The sequence below is a fragment of the Delphinus delphis genome, chromosome 12 (genome assembly GCF_949987515.2).
Source record: "Delphinus delphis chromosome 12, mDelDel1.2, whole genome shotgun sequence".
Taxonomy (NCBI): domain Eukaryota; kingdom Metazoa; phylum Chordata; class Mammalia; order Artiodactyla; family Delphinidae; genus Delphinus; species Delphinus delphis.
This window is the reverse complement of record NC_082694.2, coordinates 78,072,431-78,096,290: the sequence shown is the minus strand read 5'-3', so window position 1 is coordinate 78,096,290 and position 23,860 is coordinate 78,072,431. Positions and strand designations below refer to the sequence as shown.

At 43.3% G+C, this 23,860-nt stretch overlaps 1 protein-coding gene across 1 annotated transcript in view; it reads right to left on the bottom strand.

The window, feature by feature from the left end:
- Positions 1–2,745: 2,745 nt before the first annotated feature.
- CYRIA (CYFIP related Rac1 interactor A) overlaps positions 2,746–23,860 on the bottom strand; it is a 108,073-nt gene continuing 86,958 nt past the window's right edge. Inside the window, exons 4-12 of the mRNA XM_060027069.1 lie at positions 18,211–18,332; positions 16,903–17,008; positions 14,930–15,066; positions 14,175–14,252; positions 13,894–14,010; positions 13,724–13,803; positions 12,181–12,307; positions 8,156–8,226; positions 2,746–6,056 (exon numbers count right to left, since the gene is read on the bottom strand). Coding sequence (XP_059883052.1) covers positions 5,993–6,056; positions 8,156–8,226; positions 12,181–12,307; positions 13,724–13,803; positions 13,894–14,010; positions 14,175–14,252; positions 14,930–15,066; positions 16,903–17,008; positions 18,211–18,332 — 902 coding nt within the window. The 3' untranslated portion in view covers positions 2,746–5,992. The remainder of the gene's footprint in view (positions 6,057–8,155; positions 8,227–12,180; positions 12,308–13,723; positions 13,804–13,893; positions 14,011–14,174; positions 14,253–14,929; positions 15,067–16,902; positions 17,009–18,210; positions 18,333–23,860) is intronic.

Here is a 23,860-nt window from a genome sequence, read left to right as displayed (position 1 = left end):
CTTTTCCAGCTACCGTGAAACTTTAATTTTATAAGGAACATATTGTCTTGATAACCAGCGTTCTAGAGACAAAGTTGAACCAACGCATAGGACTTATGGATTCCAGGGTACGTGGCGGTGGACGGTCAGGGCGACAGGCCTAGATTGCTGTCCAAGGTGCTGAATTGATTGGTCAAGTTATTGGAAATTGCTTCACTTGCGTTTCTGCCTCTGCCTCAAGGTCAACTCTCTGATGGAGTAGCAGCCTAGCACCAGACCAAGCAAAACTTCATCCAACTAGCATGTCTGCCCTTGCCAGAACTAGCTGACACTGACTTGTGATCAAGACAACAGCTTGATTTCTCAGTTGGACTCCTGGCAGATCTGCTGCAAGCTGCAAACTCTTGTGTCCACAGAGGCTAAAAATACCCTGACAGGTAGGTAAACATTTCCTCCACGAATGAAGTTGACCAGTCAGAGGAGTTGGTAGTTTGTGGCTGCGGATGGCTGTGAGCTGTAGAAATTAATCATCAGGGTCTCATTTCGGCACACTCAAGTGTCAGGACCCTGAAATTTTCTCTCTGCAGGTAGCTCCTATTGGCCACTGGCCTATGTTGATCTTGACACTCTGTAGGTCACATTTTCTGCCCACAGGAACTTACAAATCTAATGGGCAAACCAAACACATGATTTAAAGTACTGTGCAGTGGCCTATATTTAACATCAAATACATTAAATGCATTAGGAGGCAAAAGGAGAGGATTAGCATGGACTGGGTTAGTTAGGTAAAGCTTCATGGAGGAAGTGGATCATCAAGTTTACTTGAAGCCCAAGTAAACTTCAGATAGACAGTGAGGAAGAGGGTTTGCATTAAAGACAGCATCACGGGAGTGGAAATGCCCATGCAACATTTTGGAGACAGTAAATACTCACCCGGTTCAGCCTAGAGCTCCCTATCCTTTCATCCTCCCCACCCATATTCACATGTAACACCACCACCTTTATAACTTCTACCCATAGTGATAGCATTATTTCTATCACACAAAAGGAATAAAAAAATCCTTTCAAATCTATTGAAATTTGGAGGGAGATAATTTTATAGCCTCCTCCAAGTACTTTTGATATTTTCTAGAGACAAGCTTCTTCAAGGTGTAAGAAGCCTTTTAGAACTACCAGTCCTCGAGTCACAACATTGACAACTATAGCTCTTGGGTGGCTTAGGAATGTTAATAAAATATAGCTTCTGACTTGAGAAAAAGCCTGTTATGGGGCAAACAAGGACAATTTAAAATGAACAGAAAGTGCAGGCAGAGAGAAAGAGGAATCTGGAAATATGCAATTTGATAGTGAAAACTGGAAGATCTTGTAGAGAAAAGACTATTTTGAGTTTACAAGAACTTTCAGCCTAAAAGGCACTTTCTAAACTAAATTCTGGGACATCAGGCAAGGGAAGAGCTAGAGTAATAAAAATGCAGTCGCAGGAACCTGATGTGACCAGGGCAGAAAAATTCCCTTCTTTGGAGTTTGACCTGTGAGCTGGAGCAGACAGAATGGCCAAGACCATTCTGTTTACTAAGAGGTACATGTAGGATGTACTCAGTCAGGGTGGAGGTTACTAGTAGCAACCAGGATTCTGGTGTTCGATAGATTAATGTGCTTAATGAATATGACTAGTTTAAATCAATTAATCAACATTATACAGTATTATTTAATTGGTCATTTACATTGTGTTGACTAATTATCCTACACACCTTTCAAACAGCAAACATCTAGAAATTCTGTCTGCTTGCTGCTAACTTAAAGCACGAAATCAGGGGTGACTACAGGTTGCAAATATTCACCAGGTTTCAGGAATGTGCCATCTGAGCTCTTCTTTACCATCCTTCCAAGAGAACTCTGATTAACCACCAAATTTCTGGTTGGTATGAAGGATACTCAGTTCCGCACCAGCTGTGCTCCTCTTGACACACTTATGCTTACTCATTTCTTTTTCATGTCTTTTGACTCTCATCACTTATTTAATTAGGGTCTCTCTCTCCCCTTCTTCTCTCTCTCTCCTCTCTCTCTCAAAAGCCCCTTTCATTTTCTCTCTTTCCAGCTTTTGTCCGTTTATACTTTGTGTCAATTTACAGAAAATTTACCATTCCTATTCATTTCCCTTTGTGTTTTGTATATGGTATCATGGAAGGTCTCTACTGGGGACTCTAGCCCACTGAGAGCACACACACTTAGGTCTCAGGTGATTAGCTTGAAAGGTTCAGGGATTAAAAGTAATGCTCTAGAAAAGTTTCAGTGTTTAATAGCTAAGAGAATTGCTTTAGAGTTTACGTTGCCTGAAAAATGAACTTTTGTGGAATAGGCTATTTGCTAATTTTGCCAAATCCATAAAGTGCTACTGTACTCAAGAGAAAAAAATAAAAGAGCAAATACATGCTCTTATATTTCTTCGCATCCTTGAATAAGTAAGTCTCATGCAACTCTAGATATCAGTCACGTATCTCCGTATTTTATGCCTTTTTAAAAAAATAATGGGGGTCTTTGCTGAAATGAATAAATACAGCTGGTACCAAGACTAGTTCATTTTGGGTATTTCAGATTTTGGGTATATGAAGTAATTGAGGCATAGAGAGGTGAAGGGCAGCTGGTGTGATTTCCTGGTCCGCAGAGCAGGTGTTTAGCAAATATCTATGTTTAGTAAGTATCTGTGATCATGTGCTTCCTACCCACTTAACCTTGAACATCATATAAAAGAGGTGTATTTTTAAATATATGTACCAAACTTTAATTTTCATTTCACACTCAAAACTTCTGTACAAAAAGAGGCAAAGCAGGCAAAAAAAATTACAGGGACTTCAGCAAACAATATACAACAACTTTTAAACAGCTTTGTGTATGCAGCAGCCTTTATAGATGTAGTGGGGAAACTGGGTTCCAAAGTTTTTGTTTCTTGAAGATAAAATTCCAATGTTTATTATTAACATCTAGAAAAATTTGTATCTGTCTGGGATACAAGATTGAATGAGAAGTTTCTGATGTCTACTGCACCATTAGATTCCAAGATTGAGAGAGCTTCATTTTTCTTTTGAGAAAGCATGAAATTACTGTTATTTAAATGTGATGATGTAATAAAAACCTCAGTTTACCATTAATAACTGGATACAATGGTGATGGCTAGGAGCAAACACCGATGAAGCATGATATTAACTAATAGTTAAAGGATAGTATCCAGGATTCCCTTTCTGGTTGTTAATTAATACTCCAGCCCCAATGGGCCACCACAATTCAAAACATTCATTGTCACTTTGTTTTCCTAATTCCTAGTGGCACATAAAAGGTTTCCAAGAACAAAGTTATAATGCCAAAGTAGCAGTGCATCTGAGAAATGTAATTTTCACCTTGTTGCTTGCCCCAAAATAAATATCTGAGTAATGGAAAACACTTTTATTTGAAAACGATGAGACATGAAATATGAAATATAGTTAACATGGACATGGACACTGTGGCTAGCACTTTCCCCTGAACCACTCACAGGCTGTGGACACGTGCATGCAGCACAAAAGGCTGTGATTTTTCAAAGATGTCTGATGCCTGGTGGACGGTCTGTTAAAAGAATTTGTCTCCCACAGTAGCTCCGGAGTGGACCCAAGGCCCATCACCTGTTAGTGATCACAGACATTCAGTTAACCGTCCCCCTGATAGTCAGAGGCAATAGTTCAGGTCCTGGGCGTTTGAGAATCCACGTGCTAGTGAATCTTGGCTTTGAAACAAGGTGGTTTGGCTAAATCGGGGCAGACCGGCAGCCTCTCCCCTATGTTTGGTCCCATTTGATAGAAAGTCTAATTAAAAATTATAAACGTGCTCAACTATTTACTCTGCAAGTCCTTTCCGCTCTCCAAGACTTCATCTCCTTCCCTGATATGGGAGGAAAGTAAACCCAGTGACGACAAACATTGAGTGCATCTATACTTCTAGTCTCGACAGTTGTTTCCCAAAGATAACATGGGCCTGCCAAGTAAAAGAACATTTCTTAAGCTGAATATTTAATGAATTTGTTTACCCAGTGTTATCCTAATTGCTGGCTTCCTCTAGGGTTTTAGAATGCCTAGGTTTGGAAAGGTCTTGAAAGCCATCTAGTGCATTTCTGTTCTGATGAGAGGACCCTCATCCAAGCAGCTGTACTTGTTCAGCTGGAAAAGCTCCAAGGAAAAGGGCCTTTCCTCTCCTTGTTGACTGACATTTAGATACAGGCTGGGTAATCTGTTCTGTCACTTGAATGGATTTCTTTGTGAAACATACACAAAACCAAAGTATGTCTCCCCTCTTCTTGGAGGACTCAAGGGCATGCCAGCTGGCCACCAAAGTCAGGAAAGTAATGGTGTGACAGCTCATTCCTTGGGACATTGTGAATGACACCAAACCCTGATATAACCAGACCCAACTTTGGGAATTACCATTCCCTGGGCAACTCTTTCCTTCCATCAGAAATAGGCAATTATATGGTTCAGGCCGAGGGGTTATTTAAGAGCGTCCAGTATCACCCCCATAGTATGTATGCATAGGCCACGTGGTGAAAAAGAAAGGGCGTGGAGTCAGGAACGAGGCATCCTGGGTTCTAGTCCTACATGGGGGTGATTCTGTTAGACTTCATCCTCTGTCTCATTTTTCCACTTGGAGACCAGAATAGAAGATTTCCAAGATTCCATTCTAGGCTCTGTCTGCAGACACAATGACCCTTGTCATACTGCTAAGCATCAAGACAAGGTGGGGTGATGCTTACTGGACTCTACTTACAAAGGAAGGATGTGAGAGTCAGTCTTTTTAGTGGCTCATAGTCTTGTAGGACTACTGGAGATTATCTGTTTTATTTGCCCATTTTATAGATGAGGAAAGTGAGACACAGAGAACTTAAGTGAATTTCCCAAGATCACTCTGTGAATCAACAGGGCGAGGACTTAATCCAGGTACTCAAACCAGAGTTTATACGTTGCAACAAGCTAGCAGTTGGGTCATAAAGGAGCTGCCATTTAAATATTAGATAACCAGAAAACGAAAATCTCCCCTCTAAGTTCCTCTAGTTTTCTGGTAACTAATTAAGTGTCTAGGTCTCTGCTGCCACATGGATGGTCCCCAGAGGACGGGGCTCCTATTAGGAGGGGGTGTGTACACAGTGCTCCACAGACAACAGGAATGTTAGCAACCTTACCCACAATTTTAGCCAGAGCTCCATTTCCCTGTCCCTGGAGACAGAAGGTTGAAGCAGAGAGATGACTGTCCTGTCGCCTGGGTGCCCTTCCTCCCCACCTGTGCCCCACTTCCACGACAGCCACCAACCCATCCACAACAGCACATCTATCTATCCTTGCTTCCCTCCCATGAACTGATGCAAACACACTGATTTTTCCTCTTGCAAAATGGAAAGGGAACATTAGGGGGTATAAATCAAAACAGGAAGAGAGTATGCTGCTAGATAAAATACATGCAACAAAAAAGTTGCACGTGTGCTGCGCTGAGGAAAGAGAGGGGGTGTGCTGAATTCCAAACACTTGGCTTTGTGTCTCCACGTGCATTTGTCTTTTCTGGGATCCCTCTCTCTCTGTCAGGATAACAGCTGTGTTTCTTGTAGTTGAGCTGACCCAGGAAATCAAATACTTCGTGTTTCTATAACTATACTTCCCAGAGAGATTACACATCTAGAATTAAAACATGACCACAAGCTATTAGGAATTTCTGGTTGTTAAAGGTGTGAGGAACTCCAGTAGCAAAGATCAATGTCTCCAAAATTTTCCTTTTGGAGAAGCGGTTTTCCTTTCAGCCATCGAAGATAAGGCTCTCCAGTCAATTTATGCTCTGCTGGGTTGAGTCAGTCGGGATACCAATTAAGGTCCATATATTTCAGGGACAAGAAGGAAACGGTTATGTAAATACACGAGTATTAACATCAATCTGTATTAAATTATGTAAACATATACATCTTCTGAGGTCAGTTCAAAGATCCTCTTCACTGAGCAAAGCTTTACTGAAGCATGGCTCGAATCTGTTTGGAAGTCGATTCATCATTCAAGTGTTTTGTAGTGAACCTGGATGGAGAGAAAATGATGGCGGTCAGTGTGCAAACAGCACTCTGAGAAAGCTTCGATCGTGACTCTCCAGCTCATCTTTACCTTGGGAGACATAACTGACATTTAGAAATCAAACTTGGCATTGGTTCTTTAGACAAAGAGCCACACTTCAATGCCCAGAGAAGTCTGAGATTTAATACTTGATCCTTCCTTCCAAAGGGTTTTATGTTATGGTTATTAAACAAGTAGATCTTCCACCTAATCAAATAATTTCACGGAGGAGACACAAGCGATCTCATTTTCCAGGGAGGCAGACTTCACGTGCTTGAGCGCAGGATCTTGGCCATCTAGGCCACCCCCGCTGAGACACAAATATTAAAATATGGGTTTGCATATAACAACATTACCCAACACTTAAACTGTTAGGGTTTTCTACTTTTATGGGAATACTTGTCCTCCTTGCCACCACAAGGGGGCACGATGGCAGGTCCATACACTGAAGAAAAGTGGTGTAGTTTGTCTCCTCACATTAACTGGTGTAGAAATAGTTCATGAAAAGAAAGGAAAAGACAAGTAACATGTAATAAAATCTTGACCGCGTCCCAAGCACTCCATGGAAGTTTTCCACTCACACTAACTCTTTGTAGGACAGGTTATTGCCTCCATTTTACAGATGTGCAAACTGAGATTTGGAGACGTTAAAAGACCCATTCCAGATGACAAATACAATGATGTATGATTTGTAAACAGTTTGTGATTTCTGATTTGGATCCAGGTCTGCCTGCCTCAAAAACCTGTGTTCTTTGACTTCCTCACAGTGTCTACAAGAGACACCAAATGCCGAGGTTCAGATGGAACTCACAGCCTACCGCAGTGCCCTGCTCTCGAAGCTCTGCTTGATTGAATGATGCTGGAAAGCAAAACAAACAAACAGACAACAGAAGCCAAAGTCTTCTTACTGAGTGTGGAAAGCCAGCCTTTTGTGAAATGGGCACCAATGGAGAAAACCTCGGTTTACCCACAGAATCTGGAAGGCTCTTGGGTTAAAGCTACATCTCTTCTGAAATGATGACTTAGCAACTTCATGAAAAAGGATTAGCCTCAGTGTGTAATTATGCATTTCATGTGCATCTCGGTTTCTTCATTTATTAGATGGGGTAACAGATCTTATCACTCTGACTTGTGATGATTAAATGAGAGCAGGAAACCTGTGTGTTGTACGTGCGTAGAGGATCACTGCTCCATCTCACTTATACTTACTGAACATTGACTACATGCATGAAGTTGAGAGGAACTGAGGGAAATTAGTCGAATGGTGATGATGAATCATCCAGATGAATGAGACAGCAGGGACCATAAACTTTCCAGATTACAGTCCCGACTGTCATAATTCAGCAAACTCCTGTGGATATGTCACAGCTAAGAAACAAGAATACCTCCCCTGAAGTGGATTAAGCGCACGTGTCCTCGGGAAGAGAGCAGGTGCGCGGGCATGACGCGTTAGCAGTGAGGAGATGTCAGGAACGCTCGCCAGCTACAAGGGCATCCAGACAGGGGACAGCACGGTTCTCAGCTTTGGCAGCTGCACGTACGACTCACCCAGGGACCTTCAGAGCAAACCCACAAACACAAAATGGATGCCTGAGGCCCTAGCCCAGCGATTCGAACTCATTTGACCTGGATGGGACCCTGAGCAGCAGTGTTTTCAAAAGCTACCCACATAATTCTCCTGTGCAGCCAGGTTTGGGAACCACAGGTGCAGGGGGAAGTGAGACCGGGGAAGCTTCTTCTTCTGCAAGTCCCCACCAACCACAAAGCACTGTGGCTGGGCGTTAGGCCTTTGACCTGCGGGGTCACCCAGGCCTGGGTTTAGATCCTGCCTCAGACATCTGCTGTGTGACTTTTGCCAAGTGAGTTGACTTCTCTAAATTTCAGTTTCTTCCATCTGTAAAAAGGGGATGATAAAAATGGGGCTGACCTCAACGGGCAGTTGGGAAGATGACATGTATTAACAGATGCAAAGGGGTTAAGCCTGGCGTTCTAGCCCTCGGACCCAAACAGCACCTACATTTGCAATGGTTTGGAAGGGTTGGCTGCCCCACAGGGCTGAGGCTCACCTGAGGGCGTTCAGCAGCCCCTCCACACTGTCTGGGGCCTGTTCCTTCAACACCTTTATACAGCCTTTCATCTAGAAGAAAGCACGAGAGTTTGTTAATACCCCAGTAATTCCATCGTAGTACCTGTCCATCACAACATCTGTTCATAATAATATCACATTATTTCTTCCCATAGAAATCAAACTCAGAAATGTCCAACACACCTTCCTACCCCCTCAGGCCAGTGAGTTGTTTCTCTGGGCTTCTAGAAGGTTCTGTGCCAGTCTTCATATTATACTGCAATCGAACATTCTATGTGTCTGACTTCTGGGGACAACGACCTGATTTTGATTTTCTTGTCTTGGACTCCACAGCCAAGGGGAGAGCTCCTCCTCTAGCCTGTGCTCAGTTGAGACTGACTGAATGAATTGCAAACCTGATCGTTTTATGTCATCTCTCTGCCCAGAATGCTTTTCCTCCTTCAGCTGTTTGACTGGTAAACTCAACAACTTAACAAATTTTTTCTTTTTTTCTTTTTTTTTTTTTTTTTGCGAAGGAAGAATCTGGAAAGAACACCATCACTCATTTTAAGCTCAGATGTTCATGCACTGATTTGGGTATACTGTACTAAGGGCCTCTTTTATAAAGGTCGCTTATAAAAATGTTCTTGTATGTTGCAAGTTTTTTCCTAAAGCCCTGATAAACGCTGTTGGATTGATGGGGGCAGCCAGAAGCCCAGGGTTGAGAATCATTTGGGGGCATGTTTAGGCTTATCCAGAAAGAATGTCGTGGTCGATCAGAGATGCCTGTCATAGGTGCAGGATGGGGTCAAGCTCAGAATGAAGAGATCTGGTCCCTCTCCCGAAAGAGCTCATAGTCCAGTGGGAGAAGAGAGACAAATAGCTCATTATCATCCTGTGATATGTGTTCTTGTAAAAGTGCCCAAGGAGGAACGAGGCCATAGATGAGAGAAGAGGCAGAAGAGCAGTGGATACTCTGGGAATTTCGAGTTCTATTTCAGGCTGATGAAAGCCTTGAGTGTGAATAACAGGATGCAGCCAGAGGTGTAGTCAGGGCCAGATTCAATGTGGGTTTAACAGCATGTTCGGGAGTTGGGGGCCTTTACCTGTGGAAAACACCCGTGATAGGTGTTAAACAATCTAGTAATGTGATTCATACTGAAAGGGATCGGAGGAAGCACGACTGGAGATGGGAGGGCCAGTGGGAGTCCCTGAGGGGGAGGGTGTGAGAGCAGCAGTGGGCACGGAGGGTCAGGGCAAGACGGGAGGATGCATCTGAGGTCCAGGTCACAGGACGCGGTGATGGAGAAGGCGTGAAGGTGAAGAGGGAAGAAGACAGTTCCTAGGTTCTGAGGGACAATTCCAGGTTTCTGGCTTTGAGACTGAGTTGAAGGAAGGTGAAATACCTGAGACAGGAACCCGGGAGGAGGAGAAGCAGGTCTGTGGGGGAAAGGATAACCTTTGATTTGAGGCCGGCCATGCCTCAGGTGTCCAAAGGAGGGGATGTCTGGAATTCTGGGTGAGGCTTGGGCTGGGGACCACGGTTTAGGGGTGATTCTGTATTGGATCATTCCATACAAGTTTAAGGAAATCAGTTGAAAATGTCATGTCACTCCAGCCTGTTTTCCTGACACCCACGATTAGCATCAGTTCTCTAAATGATGCATAACCCTCTGGGCCTCGATGACTTTGCTCTGATGATTCCCTCCGCCTGGAGTACTCTTCCTTCTCCCTGTCCATTTGGTAAAAATCCTCAAGACCCACCTGAAACGTCACCCTCTGCCTCTGCCTCTATGCAGAATGAGTTTCTCCCTCACCTGGGTTTCTAGAGCTCAGGACCTCCATTTTGGACTATAGAACACATTCTTTGTAAGTGCAGGTAACAGGATCTATTTCAATATTTGCTTTTTCACAGTTGATGCGGATACCCTAAGGATTTATAAAACAGTGCGAGTAGCTGCTGGCTTAGAAGCAGACTGGTATCTGGAAAGAAACCCTTATGTCATCAAAGAAAAATGGCCCATCATGTACATGTTGTGCTCCGTAAACCTGAAACTTTCCTAGAGACACATACAATCTTCTACGAGAAAACCTTCTTAGTGAGACATACGTGAACAAATGGACGTCATCAAGACTGGGTAGGGATAGATCTAATATAACGTTCATAGCCTCAGCAGAAAGACTTAGTAAATAACAAGCAAGGACAAGCTTTTTAAAGGTTAGGGCTACAGGACATAATGGTACCCAGTGTATTTTTAATTACTGACTCTGTGACAAGTTAACAAAGGACAGTGGTAAATGAGAATGTCCTATGAGTACTAGGTAATAAATTCAATCCATATTCAAATGATATTCACGGGTTACTAACAGAGCTATTTATACTTAATCTATAGCATAAAAATAGAAATTATTTTTATTTCTGAAATTAATTCTTTCTAAATAATTAATTATTTAATTATCTATTTAATTATTTCTAAAAATAGAAATTATGGCAGGGTGTTAATCTGTTAAGTATATACACACACAAACGTCTATACAGAATGAAGGGACATATATATGTGACATACATATTGATGGTGGTCATCTATCCATGGTGAGGTTACCACTGATAAATGTAATTTTCTGTGTTTTGGGTTCGTTTGTTTTTTTTGCCTGCCCCGTGCAGCGTGCGGGGTCTTAGTTCCCTGACCAGGGATCGAACCCGCTCCCCCTGCAGTAGAAGCATGGAGTCTTAACCACTGGGGCACCAGGGAAGTCCCAATTTTCTGTATTTTGATTTCCTGTATTTTCCCCAAATATAAGTTATGTAAGTATTTATTTTCTTGATAAATAGAAATAATTACGTTAAAAATAATGAAGACTCTCTGAAGAACCATGGCTAGCTATGCTAGGGAGCCAGAACCTCAAAATGAGTACTCCAAGTTGCATTATTAATGGATATATTTTCTTGCAATCTTTAGATTCACGGCCCCTCTGGGCACATGGACCTTCTGTCTGCACAGAACTAGAGCATCAGAGATGCTGTTCTGTACGGATGAACGAGCATAGAGTGCGCACGCCCTGACTGAGCCGCGGCAGAATCAGTCGGTACCAAGAGGTCCTATTCCGTACTGAAAAGACTTTCAATTAATACAGGGATACGCTACTGGGTGTCACTGCAGGCAAACACTGGGCTGAGAGGAGCCTGTTTTATCCCACAATCAACAGGAAATCACCTGCACACCACAATCATTTGTTTTCCAATCATATCCATTCATTCAGCAAAAGCTATATGGAGTATCTATTGAGCGCCGTGCTGTATGTACCGAGGACACTGCCAGGCAATGAAGCAGACATTAGGTATACAGATCTTGGTCTCTGCCCTTGTCAACAAACTCAGAGTCCACGAGGGAGTCAGAAAACCCAAAATGGTAGGCGCTCTGGGCCCGGAGGAGAAGCAAGGCTCTGCTCCATGAGGGACATAGGAGATGTGCTCCAAACGAGGTGACATGTGAGGAGTGTCTTAAAAGAATCCCCCCATCAGAGAAGAGGGAGGGCACTCTGGGCAGAGAAAAGGGCTCAAGCGTATTCCAAGGACAAGAAAAGGCACGGGAATCAGGCAGAGCCACCTGCAGGGATGGTGGGAGAGGAAGCTGGAACGTTGTGCGGGATTTGACCGCGGTGCCTTGTAATCTAGGATGAGACACATATAACATATAATATATGTTTACATGGCACACTGGGTAAGCTGAAGGGGCAGCCTGCAGCTAGGGGACTGTTTGCCTCTCAGCTCCTCTACAGGCTGAGGGAATCAGCACCTCCACATTCCTCTGTGTCTCTGAGGTTGGATGTGTTTGCTGCACACATATGAACAGGACTGGACTTCTTGCTACGAGGAGAGCTGCCACGATGGGGCCTGCATCTGGGAGAGTCCACTCCGGGGGCGGGGGGTAGGGAGTGTGGAGGGGAGGGAGAGAGGGAAGCAAGGTCTGTTTGACAACATTTATGAGCTCTTATTGGGAAATCACAGTTCGTAACTATTCTTACATCGATCTTGGATGTCTTGCAGAAAGCTCCCACGGGGTGGACGTGGTCGTAGAGGATGATGACCCCCACCATCACCCTCATGCAGAACATCAGCGTTTCTTCGCTTGTAAACCTACTCCTGTACTCCCTGGAAGAGAGGACAAGTGGCAGAGATATTACCTCCGCGACAGAGCACGTTCATCTCTGGCTCCACAAATGGCTACTTCAGTCTCCTCCTATCCTCCCTGGAGAACAATTCCAGACGTGCAGAACCAGGTTAATAAGCTCTTAAAGAAACCAGCGATGGTAATTCTCCTTGAGTCTATCTGACCATTGTGAAAACAAGGTAAATTAGAGGGCAGTAAATTCTCTTCTGCCCTCAGCGAGCCAGCTCGTCACGTACATAAGTCCCCCGCCCATCAATCCTGAATATTTTATAGCAGGTCTCTCTGGCTGTCCTAGATTATAGAGAATAACGGCTTCATTATGGAGAAAACGAATCAAGTTCATTTCTATAGAGCAGCTACCGTGTCTCCAGTCTGGGTAACTTCCTTTGTAAAGATACAGGCTGCAGATTGAATTACATTGGCAAAGGTACCTTCCAGAAATTACATACCATTCATTGGGCTGAGAGTATCTGTGGAGTTTGAATTTTGTTCACCTACCTTGACAGGGTCACTGATGATTCAGGTAATTCAAGCCAATTCTAGAGGCTTTCTTAACATCTACTTCATTACGGTTTGTCCCCACAGTGATGATGATTACTATTTCCATCTTGGAATAAATCTTAAATATAAGTGAACTATCTGAAATTAACACCACCTTACATTTGAACAGAGCACCAAATTTTATAAGGCACTCTTGATGCCTCTGGGCCTCCCAAACTCTCTGCATCATAGATGGTATTATGGGAACCTCAGCAGATGAGGAAACCAAGGTCCAGGCAGGTCAGACCACTTGTTTATGGGCACAAAAGGGGCTACAGACATACGTGGAATAAGTGGAACCCTGACATTGGAGTGTAGGTTTTCTCATTACCATACTGCCTCAACCTCAAAAAACTCAACCATTTTTTAAATCTAGTAAGTAATTTAAGTGCAAGGAAACTGTTGCATGCACGAGAGAGAGAGAGAGAGAGAGAGAGAGAGAGAAAGAGAGATCTTCATTATCATTTTTGCAATAGCCTTACCACTTCCACTCTTGGTTCTATATCTTCCCTCAAATCCTTTCTCCAATATATTTATAACATACCCAGTCATTTAACCCAATCTTCCATTTGATCCTTATACAACTTCTGCATCTTTGATTTGACGTTTGAGTCTGCCATCTAACAAGCTATGCAATCTTTGGGAAGAAGTCAGTTAATCAATTTACGCCTCATCTTCCTCAGCTCTAAAATGGGGATACTACACCTCGCACCCAGAATTCTTTATGAAATTAATTCAGTTAATATAGAAGTAGATGTTAATATGCTGACCCACATGTGAGATGTTGTCACCACCGTCACCATCATCACAGAGACAGGTGAACTCTTGACCACGAATACACCTCTGATTTAACTTACGGAGTTTCCAGCATGACTTTACAAACGCTCGTCATCGTACTGAGGCAGTCTGTGGTATTCTCTATTGGCAGCGTTTTGTTCTAAACGGGAGACACAAATGGGTATTAGCCCTGTTAGTAGCTTTTACATGCAATCGGGCAAAAGGCACCTCGTTGCTCGACATCGCTTACTTCGGAGACAAAGTGCATGGTCGCGTTGCTGAGGGTTTTCAGCATGGGCGTGGCTTCTGCATAGAAGAGGGACATTCGGTTGGCCATCTCATTGTTGACTTCGTTCTCAATGTCTAGCTGATGAAAAGAAGACGAGAGGATGCGGTTGATAAAGAGATGGTCAACATCTCAAAACAGTGTCCTCTGGAAATGGAATTACAGACAAAGGCTCTGTCTTCTCCCTGTGCCCCTCCCGATGCCTGGAGCATGCGTGTGTCAACCTGGGAGTTCCAGGGACTCACATGCATGTTGTTGATGCGGTTACGACTGATGGTCCTTCTGTAGTAGCTGAAGTCATTCTGAATAGCCGGGTTCCTCATCTGAAATTCAGAAGGGAGGAAAGCAGGTCATCTCTCAGCATCAGGTGCAGGACATGCATCAGAAGCCTGGACACCAGATTCCGCACAGATACCAGGACTTCTCTTTGTTACCCAAGAGTCAAAGCAACTTCCGGTTAAAAATAAATACTCGGGGCTTCCCTGGTGACGCAGTGGTTGAGAGTCCGCCTGCCGATGCAGGGGACACGGGTTCATGCCCCGGTCCGGGAAGATCCCACATGCCGCGGAATGGCTGGGCCCGTGAGCCATGGCCACTGAGCCTGCGCGTCCGGAGCCCGTGCTCCGCAACGGGAGAGGCCACAATAGTGAGAGGCCCGCGTACCGCAAAAAAAAAAAAAAAAATAATAATAATAAAAAAATATGCCCTGGTTTTACCCTAGGCTAGATTTCAGGGAAAGTATACTTGTTCCCAAAGAGGAAGAGACATTTGAAATGGTTTTTTCTGGTTGCATTGGGCAGATTTTGAATTTCCATGTAGAAACCACCATCTTCAATCACTTTGACCACAAGGAGTTCAAATTCTCACCACATGACACGCCTCTCTAGGGAAGGAGCTACAGCTCACTCATCTCTCTTGCCCCACAGCACTGCAGGGCACCTGGACACCTCTAGGTGCTCAGTAAGAATTTGTTAAATTGTCCAAGTGCACGCGGCCTAACCTTCAGTTCATCGAATCGGAGGGTGAAATGCAGAATTTCCGCAAACTCCTTTGCCAGGGCCTGCTGCCGCTCCAGGTGTTGCGTTGGTGTGTAGGGTGGACAGGTCAGAGATTCCAATAAACTCTGAAGAGCTTTTTCTGGAAGTCAAAGGGATACAGACATATTTGAGGTGGCCCGCAGAGATCTTTTCAAAAAGCACAATTTGAAGCCCCAGTTGACATTCTCAGAGATAACCTGCTTGAGTCTTTCCACTCCACCTTTCCCCCCAGAACTGTGTGAGATGTGACATGGGTAGGTAAGGAAGAAAAGGAACCCCCCATGCTCCGCCTCCACTGGAGAAGAGCCCCGGGGCCACACAGTCTTGTAAATGTCTCCCAGAGCTCAGCCGGACCCTCACATGTTCTGTCATCCCAATTCCTCACACTGTTAGAAAACCACAAAGAGGTGACTTTGGAGCATGTGCACGAGATAGCCATTCAGAAGCCAGGATGAGATGAGGTGGCCCTGATTGCGTGGGGTAAATAACCTGCTTTGCAGGGAGAGGCTTCTGGGTCATTCCAGCTCTTCTCTGCATTTACACTCTCATCAAATCCCAGGAATATTTTTCTACAAACCCACTGCCATATCTACCTCCATTACTGTCCTGAAAAGAGTCTCATTGCTCCCACTTCTCTGTTTCTAAAACTTCCTTCCAGTTTTTCCTTCCACGTATTTCTCCTAGTACCAAGTCACTTAACCAATCCTCTAGAGCAGGGGTAGGAAAACTATGGCCCACAGGCTAAATCTGGCCCACAGTCAATTTTTGCAAATAAAGTTTTATCAAAACACAGCCATGCTTTATTTTCATTCCCCTAGGGATTGACTGTGGCTACTTTTGTGCTGCAATGGCAGGGCTGAGTGGTTGCAAATAACATAGGATGGCCCACAAGCCTAAAATATTTATTAGCTGGCTCTTTACAGAAGAGTTCACTGCACCTGCTCTATCATCCCTAGAGTCCTTTTACAGTTTCTTTCCAAGGACACCACTAGCATTTTCTGTCTGTGGGAACAAACTGTCTTCTGAGGCAGCTCGCTTGACCTTGGAATGCTCTGATGGGTGGATTTTTCCTGTCTGCTGAGCTGAGTGTTGGCTCCTTAGGATTTCAGTTCATTGGGTCTAGACACACACTTGGAAGAAACAGAGAAATCGATTCGTCTTCAACCTGAGTGTCTTCAGAAGCTCCCTCTTCTTGAAAAACTGGTTCAGTTCATTGAACTATTTCCTTTGAGTCTTAGCTTCAAGTTCTCTCAACATCATGGCTATTATTCCCCCAGCGTACTTCAGTTTCTCTGTTTAACTCTTAAAATGTGGCGCTCACTTATGGCAGAAGTAGAGTAAAACATGACCACACGCTTCCTCGTTCTAGATGTATTATATTAACCAGGGAAACCTCAGACAGTTTTACTGTTCGGGGAGGGGTTGTATCATATCGGTGGTCACGTAGAGCCTACTGTCAACCAGACTTGATTTTCTTCTTGCTCCTGCAAAGCCATCCTGTGCCTGCACAGATTCTTTTAAGCTTAAGGATAGAATGTTATGTTTGTCTTTCTTGTATTTTACTATATTAAACTTAACACATGAGTCCAGCCAACCAACTTCTTTTTGGGTTAGCAGGTAACCTGTATTTTCTCTGTCCTTCGGAAATGTGATCAGACATGGTAAACCTGTTAAGAGTCAGACGTAGCTGAGAACAAAACCAAAGGGACACCCACTAGTAAAGACACTCTAAATGCACCAATAAATGCAGGGGAAGAAACTCTGAAGTGGATTGACAGAAATAGACATGGCAGGTGTTTTTGTACAAGTGGCCTCTGACGATGCACAGTGATGGACCTGGGGTAGTTTCCAATGCCCTGAACCTTTCCTGCTGCTTTCTCAAACGCCGTAACAGAATTTCACACGTAAGACATGAAAACCGTAAACGCATACTCACCTAGCCTGATAGAAAACTCATAAAATCTCTTTAGCCTCACGACCAAAGGACACACTGCATTCCACGCTTTTTCCTGAAGCTGAATGTCATTGGGATTTTGAATGGCCTGCCAAAACATTATGGAATTGTCTGTTTAAAAACAAGCAGTAAGCTGCCCATCAAAACGACTTGAGATTGAGAAAGAATTTGAGTTTAAAAGATACGATTCCTGCTGTACTTTGCTAATGTGTATTTCCTCAATGGACATCAGTTCATCGGAGTGTCGTCCAAGATGCTCAATTAGGATGGCGAGTTTAGCCCTAGACACCGCGTCATCTTACTTGTTTCTCTTATCTTCAATGCAAAACAAATGCATGTTTAATTGGAAGCAATTCAGTCCTCCTCCATCACCGTTTGATTCTTCTCAAAGTAGAGCTAGTGCTCATTGGGAAATGCAGATTCTGCGGTACTTTCCTTTCTTTATAATATGTATTACATTCCTGCCGGTCTGTGATGGTACCTACATTACCTAAATTAAACGGTGACCCCTAAGTAGAAAAATAACCTCTTAATAGGCTAGTTTCTTCGAAATGCTGTTTTGTCTGGGTTTCAGCAGCTGGAGGATTATGACGCTAGCAGTGTTTTTGTTGTTTTTGTTGTTATGGTTTGTTTTGTTTTTAGAAAATGGTGGTGGCAGTACGTGTGTGTGCTGATACTTCCACAAAACTAATTATTTCAAACAAAAGGAGTGTGAAGTTTCTTGCCTTGAAGGCATTATGGAGTCTCAGAAGTCACACTGACAATTTGTTTTGTTTTGTTTGTTGTTTTGTTTTCCCTGCATTTATTTTTAAAATCTCACATGTCATTTCAAGATGACCGACGAGCAGACTACTTAAAACGAGATCTTTTATGACTCTTGTTTATGATACTAGCAGAACCTGCCAAAATTATTACAAAGTTTTGTAAAGTTCATATAAACCCAGACTACGAATCCTATTTCAATTGTTCGTAGATTTCATATGTATGTTTCCCTTACATGAAGTAACACAGGGACAAATTATTGTTTAAATGTGAGTCCTGCAATATCAAATGTATGCTGGAGAAGAGAATGGCTGACACTTTACACAGTCTACAGCACTGTGTGCTCAGATCAGCGTACTAGAATCAAAAGGACCATTCATACATTTTTTAAGGACACATTACCCTCCTTGTTCTTCCTAGTACGCTAGGAAACACTAGGGCTATTACTTAATCTTGCTGTGTGTGTGCGTGCATGGGTTTCCTTTCTCCACCAAGGGTGCTGTCAGCTCAGTATTATTATTGGCATACGTCTCGGATCTCTGGCCCCGCGCCCTTGTAAGCCTGCAGGTCTGCGAGGATGCTCTCGGAATCCTGGAGGACGGCGCTGATCTGGTTCCATATTTCCCTCTCTCCTTCTGTGGGCTGGGCATCTAAGCAGATGGGAAACCAAAAGACACAGAGGGCTTGTGTTTATAAACCACCTGAGAAGAGGCTCGGCATTCAGTTCTACCTGCTAGACAATCCTATTTTAACTCCTGCAGGCTTAGTATTTACTCTTTAACATAACAAGGTGCTAAGAAAGGAAAACGAACAGAAATTCTGCCCATTACTCAGTTCAAAATAGTCATCAATATTTCACACACATTAAGCAAAGCGTGTTGGAATCATCGCAGGCACTCCTTTATTTATATGGGTCACGTTTTTTGCACACCTACTACGTGCCAAGTGGTACAGTGGGTGATAGGAAGAATCAACATTATCTTTTGGGATCCACTTTTAATAGAAGCTATTGAATATTTCTGTTATGATTGAAAGTCTGTGAATCTGAGTATAGATAGGAAAATAGTCTCCCTTATATTTCCATACTACAAAAGCTTAATATATTAGATAATGAATCCTTCAGAGCCATGACAGAGATGTATCTTTCTGGAACACAATGATCTGTAGAAAGCTTTGGGGTTTCTCTTTGAACATGAACTCAAGGAGTGCCAGGAGTTTTAAAGGCTCCTGTACTGTTCATCTTTGGTATTAACCGTGAAATTTATCCACAAAAATAAGTAACACATTTAAGCTTAAATAATGAAGAATGCATTCAAACAGCCACAGAAACGTCCCCTGAGCCCCTCAGTGAATTCCTACCTGTTTACATTCCTGGAGCCAGTGTTTGCTCTTGTCTGCAGGAGTATTTTGTGGGGGGCTAGTGGGTGGAAGGTGAATGGTGGTAAAGATCGGGTGTTATTTATCTCACAATGCCTACAAAATAGGTTTCTTGCCCAGGCTAGTCAGGAAATTAATCTCCATCTGAAACGAAGGCACTGCTAACAGAGAAAGGGGATAGATGTCATCTCCTAAAAATCTGTTTTCAAAAATCCAAGTCCTAAGGCTCTGAATTCTCCCAGCGGACCTCACTAAAGAAAGGTGGGATGGAGTCATACCTGGTCGAACATTACCCAGATCAAATCCCAGTTTTGACTAATCTTGGTGGGGGTCAGAAAAAACAGAATTCATAAAATAGGTGATTTTTAAGTGAGGCATTGACCATGCCAACTGGGTCTTCAGAAAGGCTGAGTATCAGAGTAGAAGTGGGCCAGATGTGGTTGCTCCTGCTTCAGTCACCATCTGCTGGACCTATACTAATGCAAGGCCAGACCTCCCAGAAGTGATGCCCATGGAGATTTTTAGATCATTTTATTTCTCAGATCCTGCTAAGGCCTAAGAAATTGGTGGAGTTACCTGGGAAATGAAGGGTGAAATTCACCAGTGCATAGTAATTCTCTTTAAAAGAAAAGAAATCATAGGCCCTCAGAGGTTACTCAGAAACCCTGCAACCTGTTCCTTCTACAAATGAGACGGATTTCAACTAGCGGATGAGGAGGGCCTAAAGTACACGTGCACCAGGGTGCAGAGAAGGGAGAGATGAGTGTGGTCTGGGAGAAGCGGAAACTGCTCCATGTAAGGGCTGGGACTGGAGCTGGCTGGCTGGAAGCCCCAAGGGAGGGCGCCCATGAAAAGCAGGAGGAAGACTTAGCAGGTGGCCCAAGAATGGCTGGACTTGAAAGAGGAAAGGGACCTGCCAGGTTACATTGTTGAATCCAGCCTGGGAAGCAGAGAAGAGAAAGAAACATGTTTCCCCTTTATCCTTCGCTATCCTTCTCCTGCTTCCCCCAAACACCTGGTAAGTTGTCTCAGGTAAAATGTTTGTAACAATATACTATATATTTCATCTTTTCCTGTTTTCCCAAACTTTTCTAAAAGCAATATGGCATCTTAAACAGAAACTAAAACCCACAAGCTAGGAAGCCTGTAACCGAGGGACACGTTTCAATGAACAGAATTCCAGGGTAAGGCTGGCAATTCCCAAGTAAGAAGAAAGTCAGGGAAGAAAGCATATGACAAAAATGCAAAGATCCTAGAGAACAAAAAATCAAATACTCTTGACTCAAATCCTTTCGCCTTTGGATGAATGTATCGAAAACTCACAAGCTAAACACAAAGACAATTTCCTATAGAGATTTATATTTGAGAAGGAAAAGGAAAAGAGAGTCTGGGACCAAGATTCTGAGAGGTAAGTCTATTTGAATATCAATACAAAGAAGTATGGGAGAGGAAGGCACTTGGAGAACAGAAAAGGCTCCTAATCTTGGCTGTCATATGACTCCATCTTAGCAAGTCACCACTTGATAAGTTTTAAACAAAACAGAATTAAAGCCAAGTGGTCTAGAAGAGGAGCATTGGAAAAACAAAAACAAAAAGCCCCCATTCTTTTGATGCTTACTGAAACACCAAAGGAGAAAGATTTCAAACTCAGTTTTTAAAACAGAGGCCTTTCTTAAGTGCTTCAAAAGTAAGACAGTTTCCAGGAGAGTGGCCTAAAAGTGGTACTGGCCACAGACAGGCAAGCATCTCTCCATCCCAGGCGAAGTGACACTTTCTAATACAAATTCACACTGACGTTAATGTGACCACAAAGAGCTGGACGAGTGACATGGAGGACGACACCACTTCTCTCCCAGAGGTGGCAGAGTTGGGGGCTATGGTGAATCACTTCCGGCCTGCAGTAACTCCCTCCTGCTAGCCAGAGTGATCTGTGAAACAGGACCCTCAGTCCCCAGCCTCCCTCTCTGGGAAAACATTTCTTTTGGCAGATATCCTAGTGTCCTATTGGAAATGTTTCCCCTGTGGACCCGTTCGACAGGGATGGGGTAGGGAGGGGTGGGAGAAATCCAAGTCATCAGTCCTTCTTTGGGAATGATTCTGACTTAGAAATGCACTGGCTCATTTTCTTCCATAATTTGCTAGGCTTATTGCAAGCCCTAGTTTTTTCCGCTCTCCTCTGTCAAGGAACTTAAGTCACCTTTTCTTCCAGCTAATAATTAAGCCCTTGGGGCCAGCAGCACAGTCCCTGTCTTCTGGGCCAGGCAGCTCTAAGAGTCTCAGGGGACTCAAATCACAAGTGGCATCAACTTCTGAGGCAGAGAGTCCCAACTGGAAGAAGCCCTAATCTGTCTGTCTTCTTCTTTTTTCAAATGGGAAAAGGACTGTGTAACCCTAAGTGACATTTGGTATTGGCCCAAATCCCTAAGTTCATGATTCATCCCACTTTGATCCCCCAGCTACATGATCAGACACTTAGGACTCATTAGTGAGAATCTGATCTCTGAGCCTGTAAGACTCAGGCCTTACTTGTTTCATTTGATATCGTATCTCCAGGACCTAACACAGTGCCTGGCACGCAGTAGATGCTGGTAGAAAAATGTGCTGAATAGTTGAAACATATGATTTAAATATACTTCTCACATCGTTTTGTGATGGTTTTTCTGCTTGGCTTTGAATTCTGAGATCTCTGGAGACAGGGTCTGTATTCTTGTCCTTAGTGCTCCCATATGCCCTACCCACTGGAGACACTCACTAAACATGTCATGACTCAATGAATAAATGAGGAAATTGACCAGGTGACAGAGAACGTGGGCTGTGGGAAGCAGCAAAAGAAATGAAGATCCTATGACTTCTAGATCCTCTCTTCTGTCTTGTCTCTCTAACAGTGCTGCCTGTCTCTCTATTACCATGAAGATAATAAGCACTCACCTACAATCAGATTGGCTGGTCACATCTTCATGAACATTGTGTTTTTAAATCTTCCATCATTTATCTACAGCGTCAACGTTTCCTCAGTGTGGTTAACACATTAATAGAATATTTGATGAGTGAAAAACTGCGTTTAATGTTTATTCTCCCAATTCTAAGGCTGTTATCATTTTGGAGTAGTCCTTTGAGAGGCTTTGGGGTCTATACTTTTGGCATTCTCCAGATTCAGATTCAGTTGGTCACCATGTTTTTAAAATGTACTGTCTCTTCGGATGTCAAGGAGAGACATCTTGGAAAAGACCTTGAAGAATTAGTGATTGAAAAGGTTACTATATTTAACCTGTCAGCAACCTCCTAAAGCATTTGCTGAGTGAACAGGAACTCTGAATTATGGGTTTTGTTTTTCTATTTTTAACACAAAGATTGACCTTAAGTCAAAGGTATACACACACACAGGCACACACAAATGCACAGCAATAATATTAATGATGGAAATGGGGCATTATTTCCAGTTGCAGTCAGTGAATTATTTGGTGATATTTTTTCTAAGAATCACATTCTAAATTTCTAATCATCACCAGTTATTTCATCAAAATTAAGGAGGATGGTTACAGAAAGCTGGGCTGTTCCTGTCTCACGATGAAGCTGTTAAAAACCCCTGTGATTTACACCGGCAATTTCAGAAACCAACAATTCTAGGAGCCCTGGAACGAGCCTATCCAGGCTTTTCCCCGGGGGATGATTTAAACCCCCTATTCCGGACTCGCTATTGTAGGAAGTATGAAAATGTATCATGTGCACTGTGACCTTGAGCACATATATTTATTGTTAAGAACTTGCTGAATTCCAAGTGCCTAGAATTTTTAATGGAAAAGTACCGTCTTATCAATTAAGAAAGTTAAACAGGATTCATTCTGTTTATAGGGGATCTATTTATCCTCCTTTGGCTCAATTTGCTAGTGACAGTGGATATTCCCTGCCAGCATTTTGGAGTCACCAGGGTCAGGTAGAGGTTTCACAGTGGAGGATTGTGGTATTTACTGAAAGCAGAATGCTTGGCATTCCACTGTGCTGATGGAGAGGAAGGTGGCCATGGGCTTTGTTTGTCAGGAACGGACATCTTTGGTGAACATACCCCAGGGCAAGGCAGCAGGGTTCAACCCAGAGCAGGGCTGTCAAATCAAAGGGTTCTTATCTCTGCAAATCAGCCAAGGACGAGCCCTGTCTCTACAAGCACCGGGAACCCACACACCTTTTCCTAACAACCTATTCAGTACTGTGTGGAAAAGCTGACAGAGAATCAAACAAGTTAACCAAAGATAATGTGAGAAGAAGACACCATTTATTTGGAGATGTCTTTGGCTTGGAAGGAAGCCCTGGCATTTCATCAATAGGATACATCCCTATCTCTGTACCCCACTGGTTGTTGTGTAAACACAGAAGAAAGGTACAGCAGAAAGAGTTTGCCAAAGCCATAAATTAAATCTATGGCCCTTCCTCCCCACCCACTTCCTCACTTCTCCACACCTCGCCCCTTCAGGATAAACTAAGAAACATAACTATCTAATATTAAAATTTGGGCATGCAAAATGGAAATGATTTATAGCACAATACTAACCGCTTACAGAAACAACGTAAAATTGTGAAGGTCCAGTGGAAGATGTAAGTAAGTGTGACTGGTTGACGTATTTATTTGTACAGGAGCGTTAGCCATCACATGCCAGAGCCCCTTCCCAAGGAACAATCAGATGAGGGACTGCAAAGAACAGGGAGGGTTAAGATACTCGAGGGCCTGTTTATTTCATTCACGTGCTGTGAGATCCCTGTGATGTCATGGGGGAAGGGGGAGTTCCAAGGATGTAGCTTTGGAGAC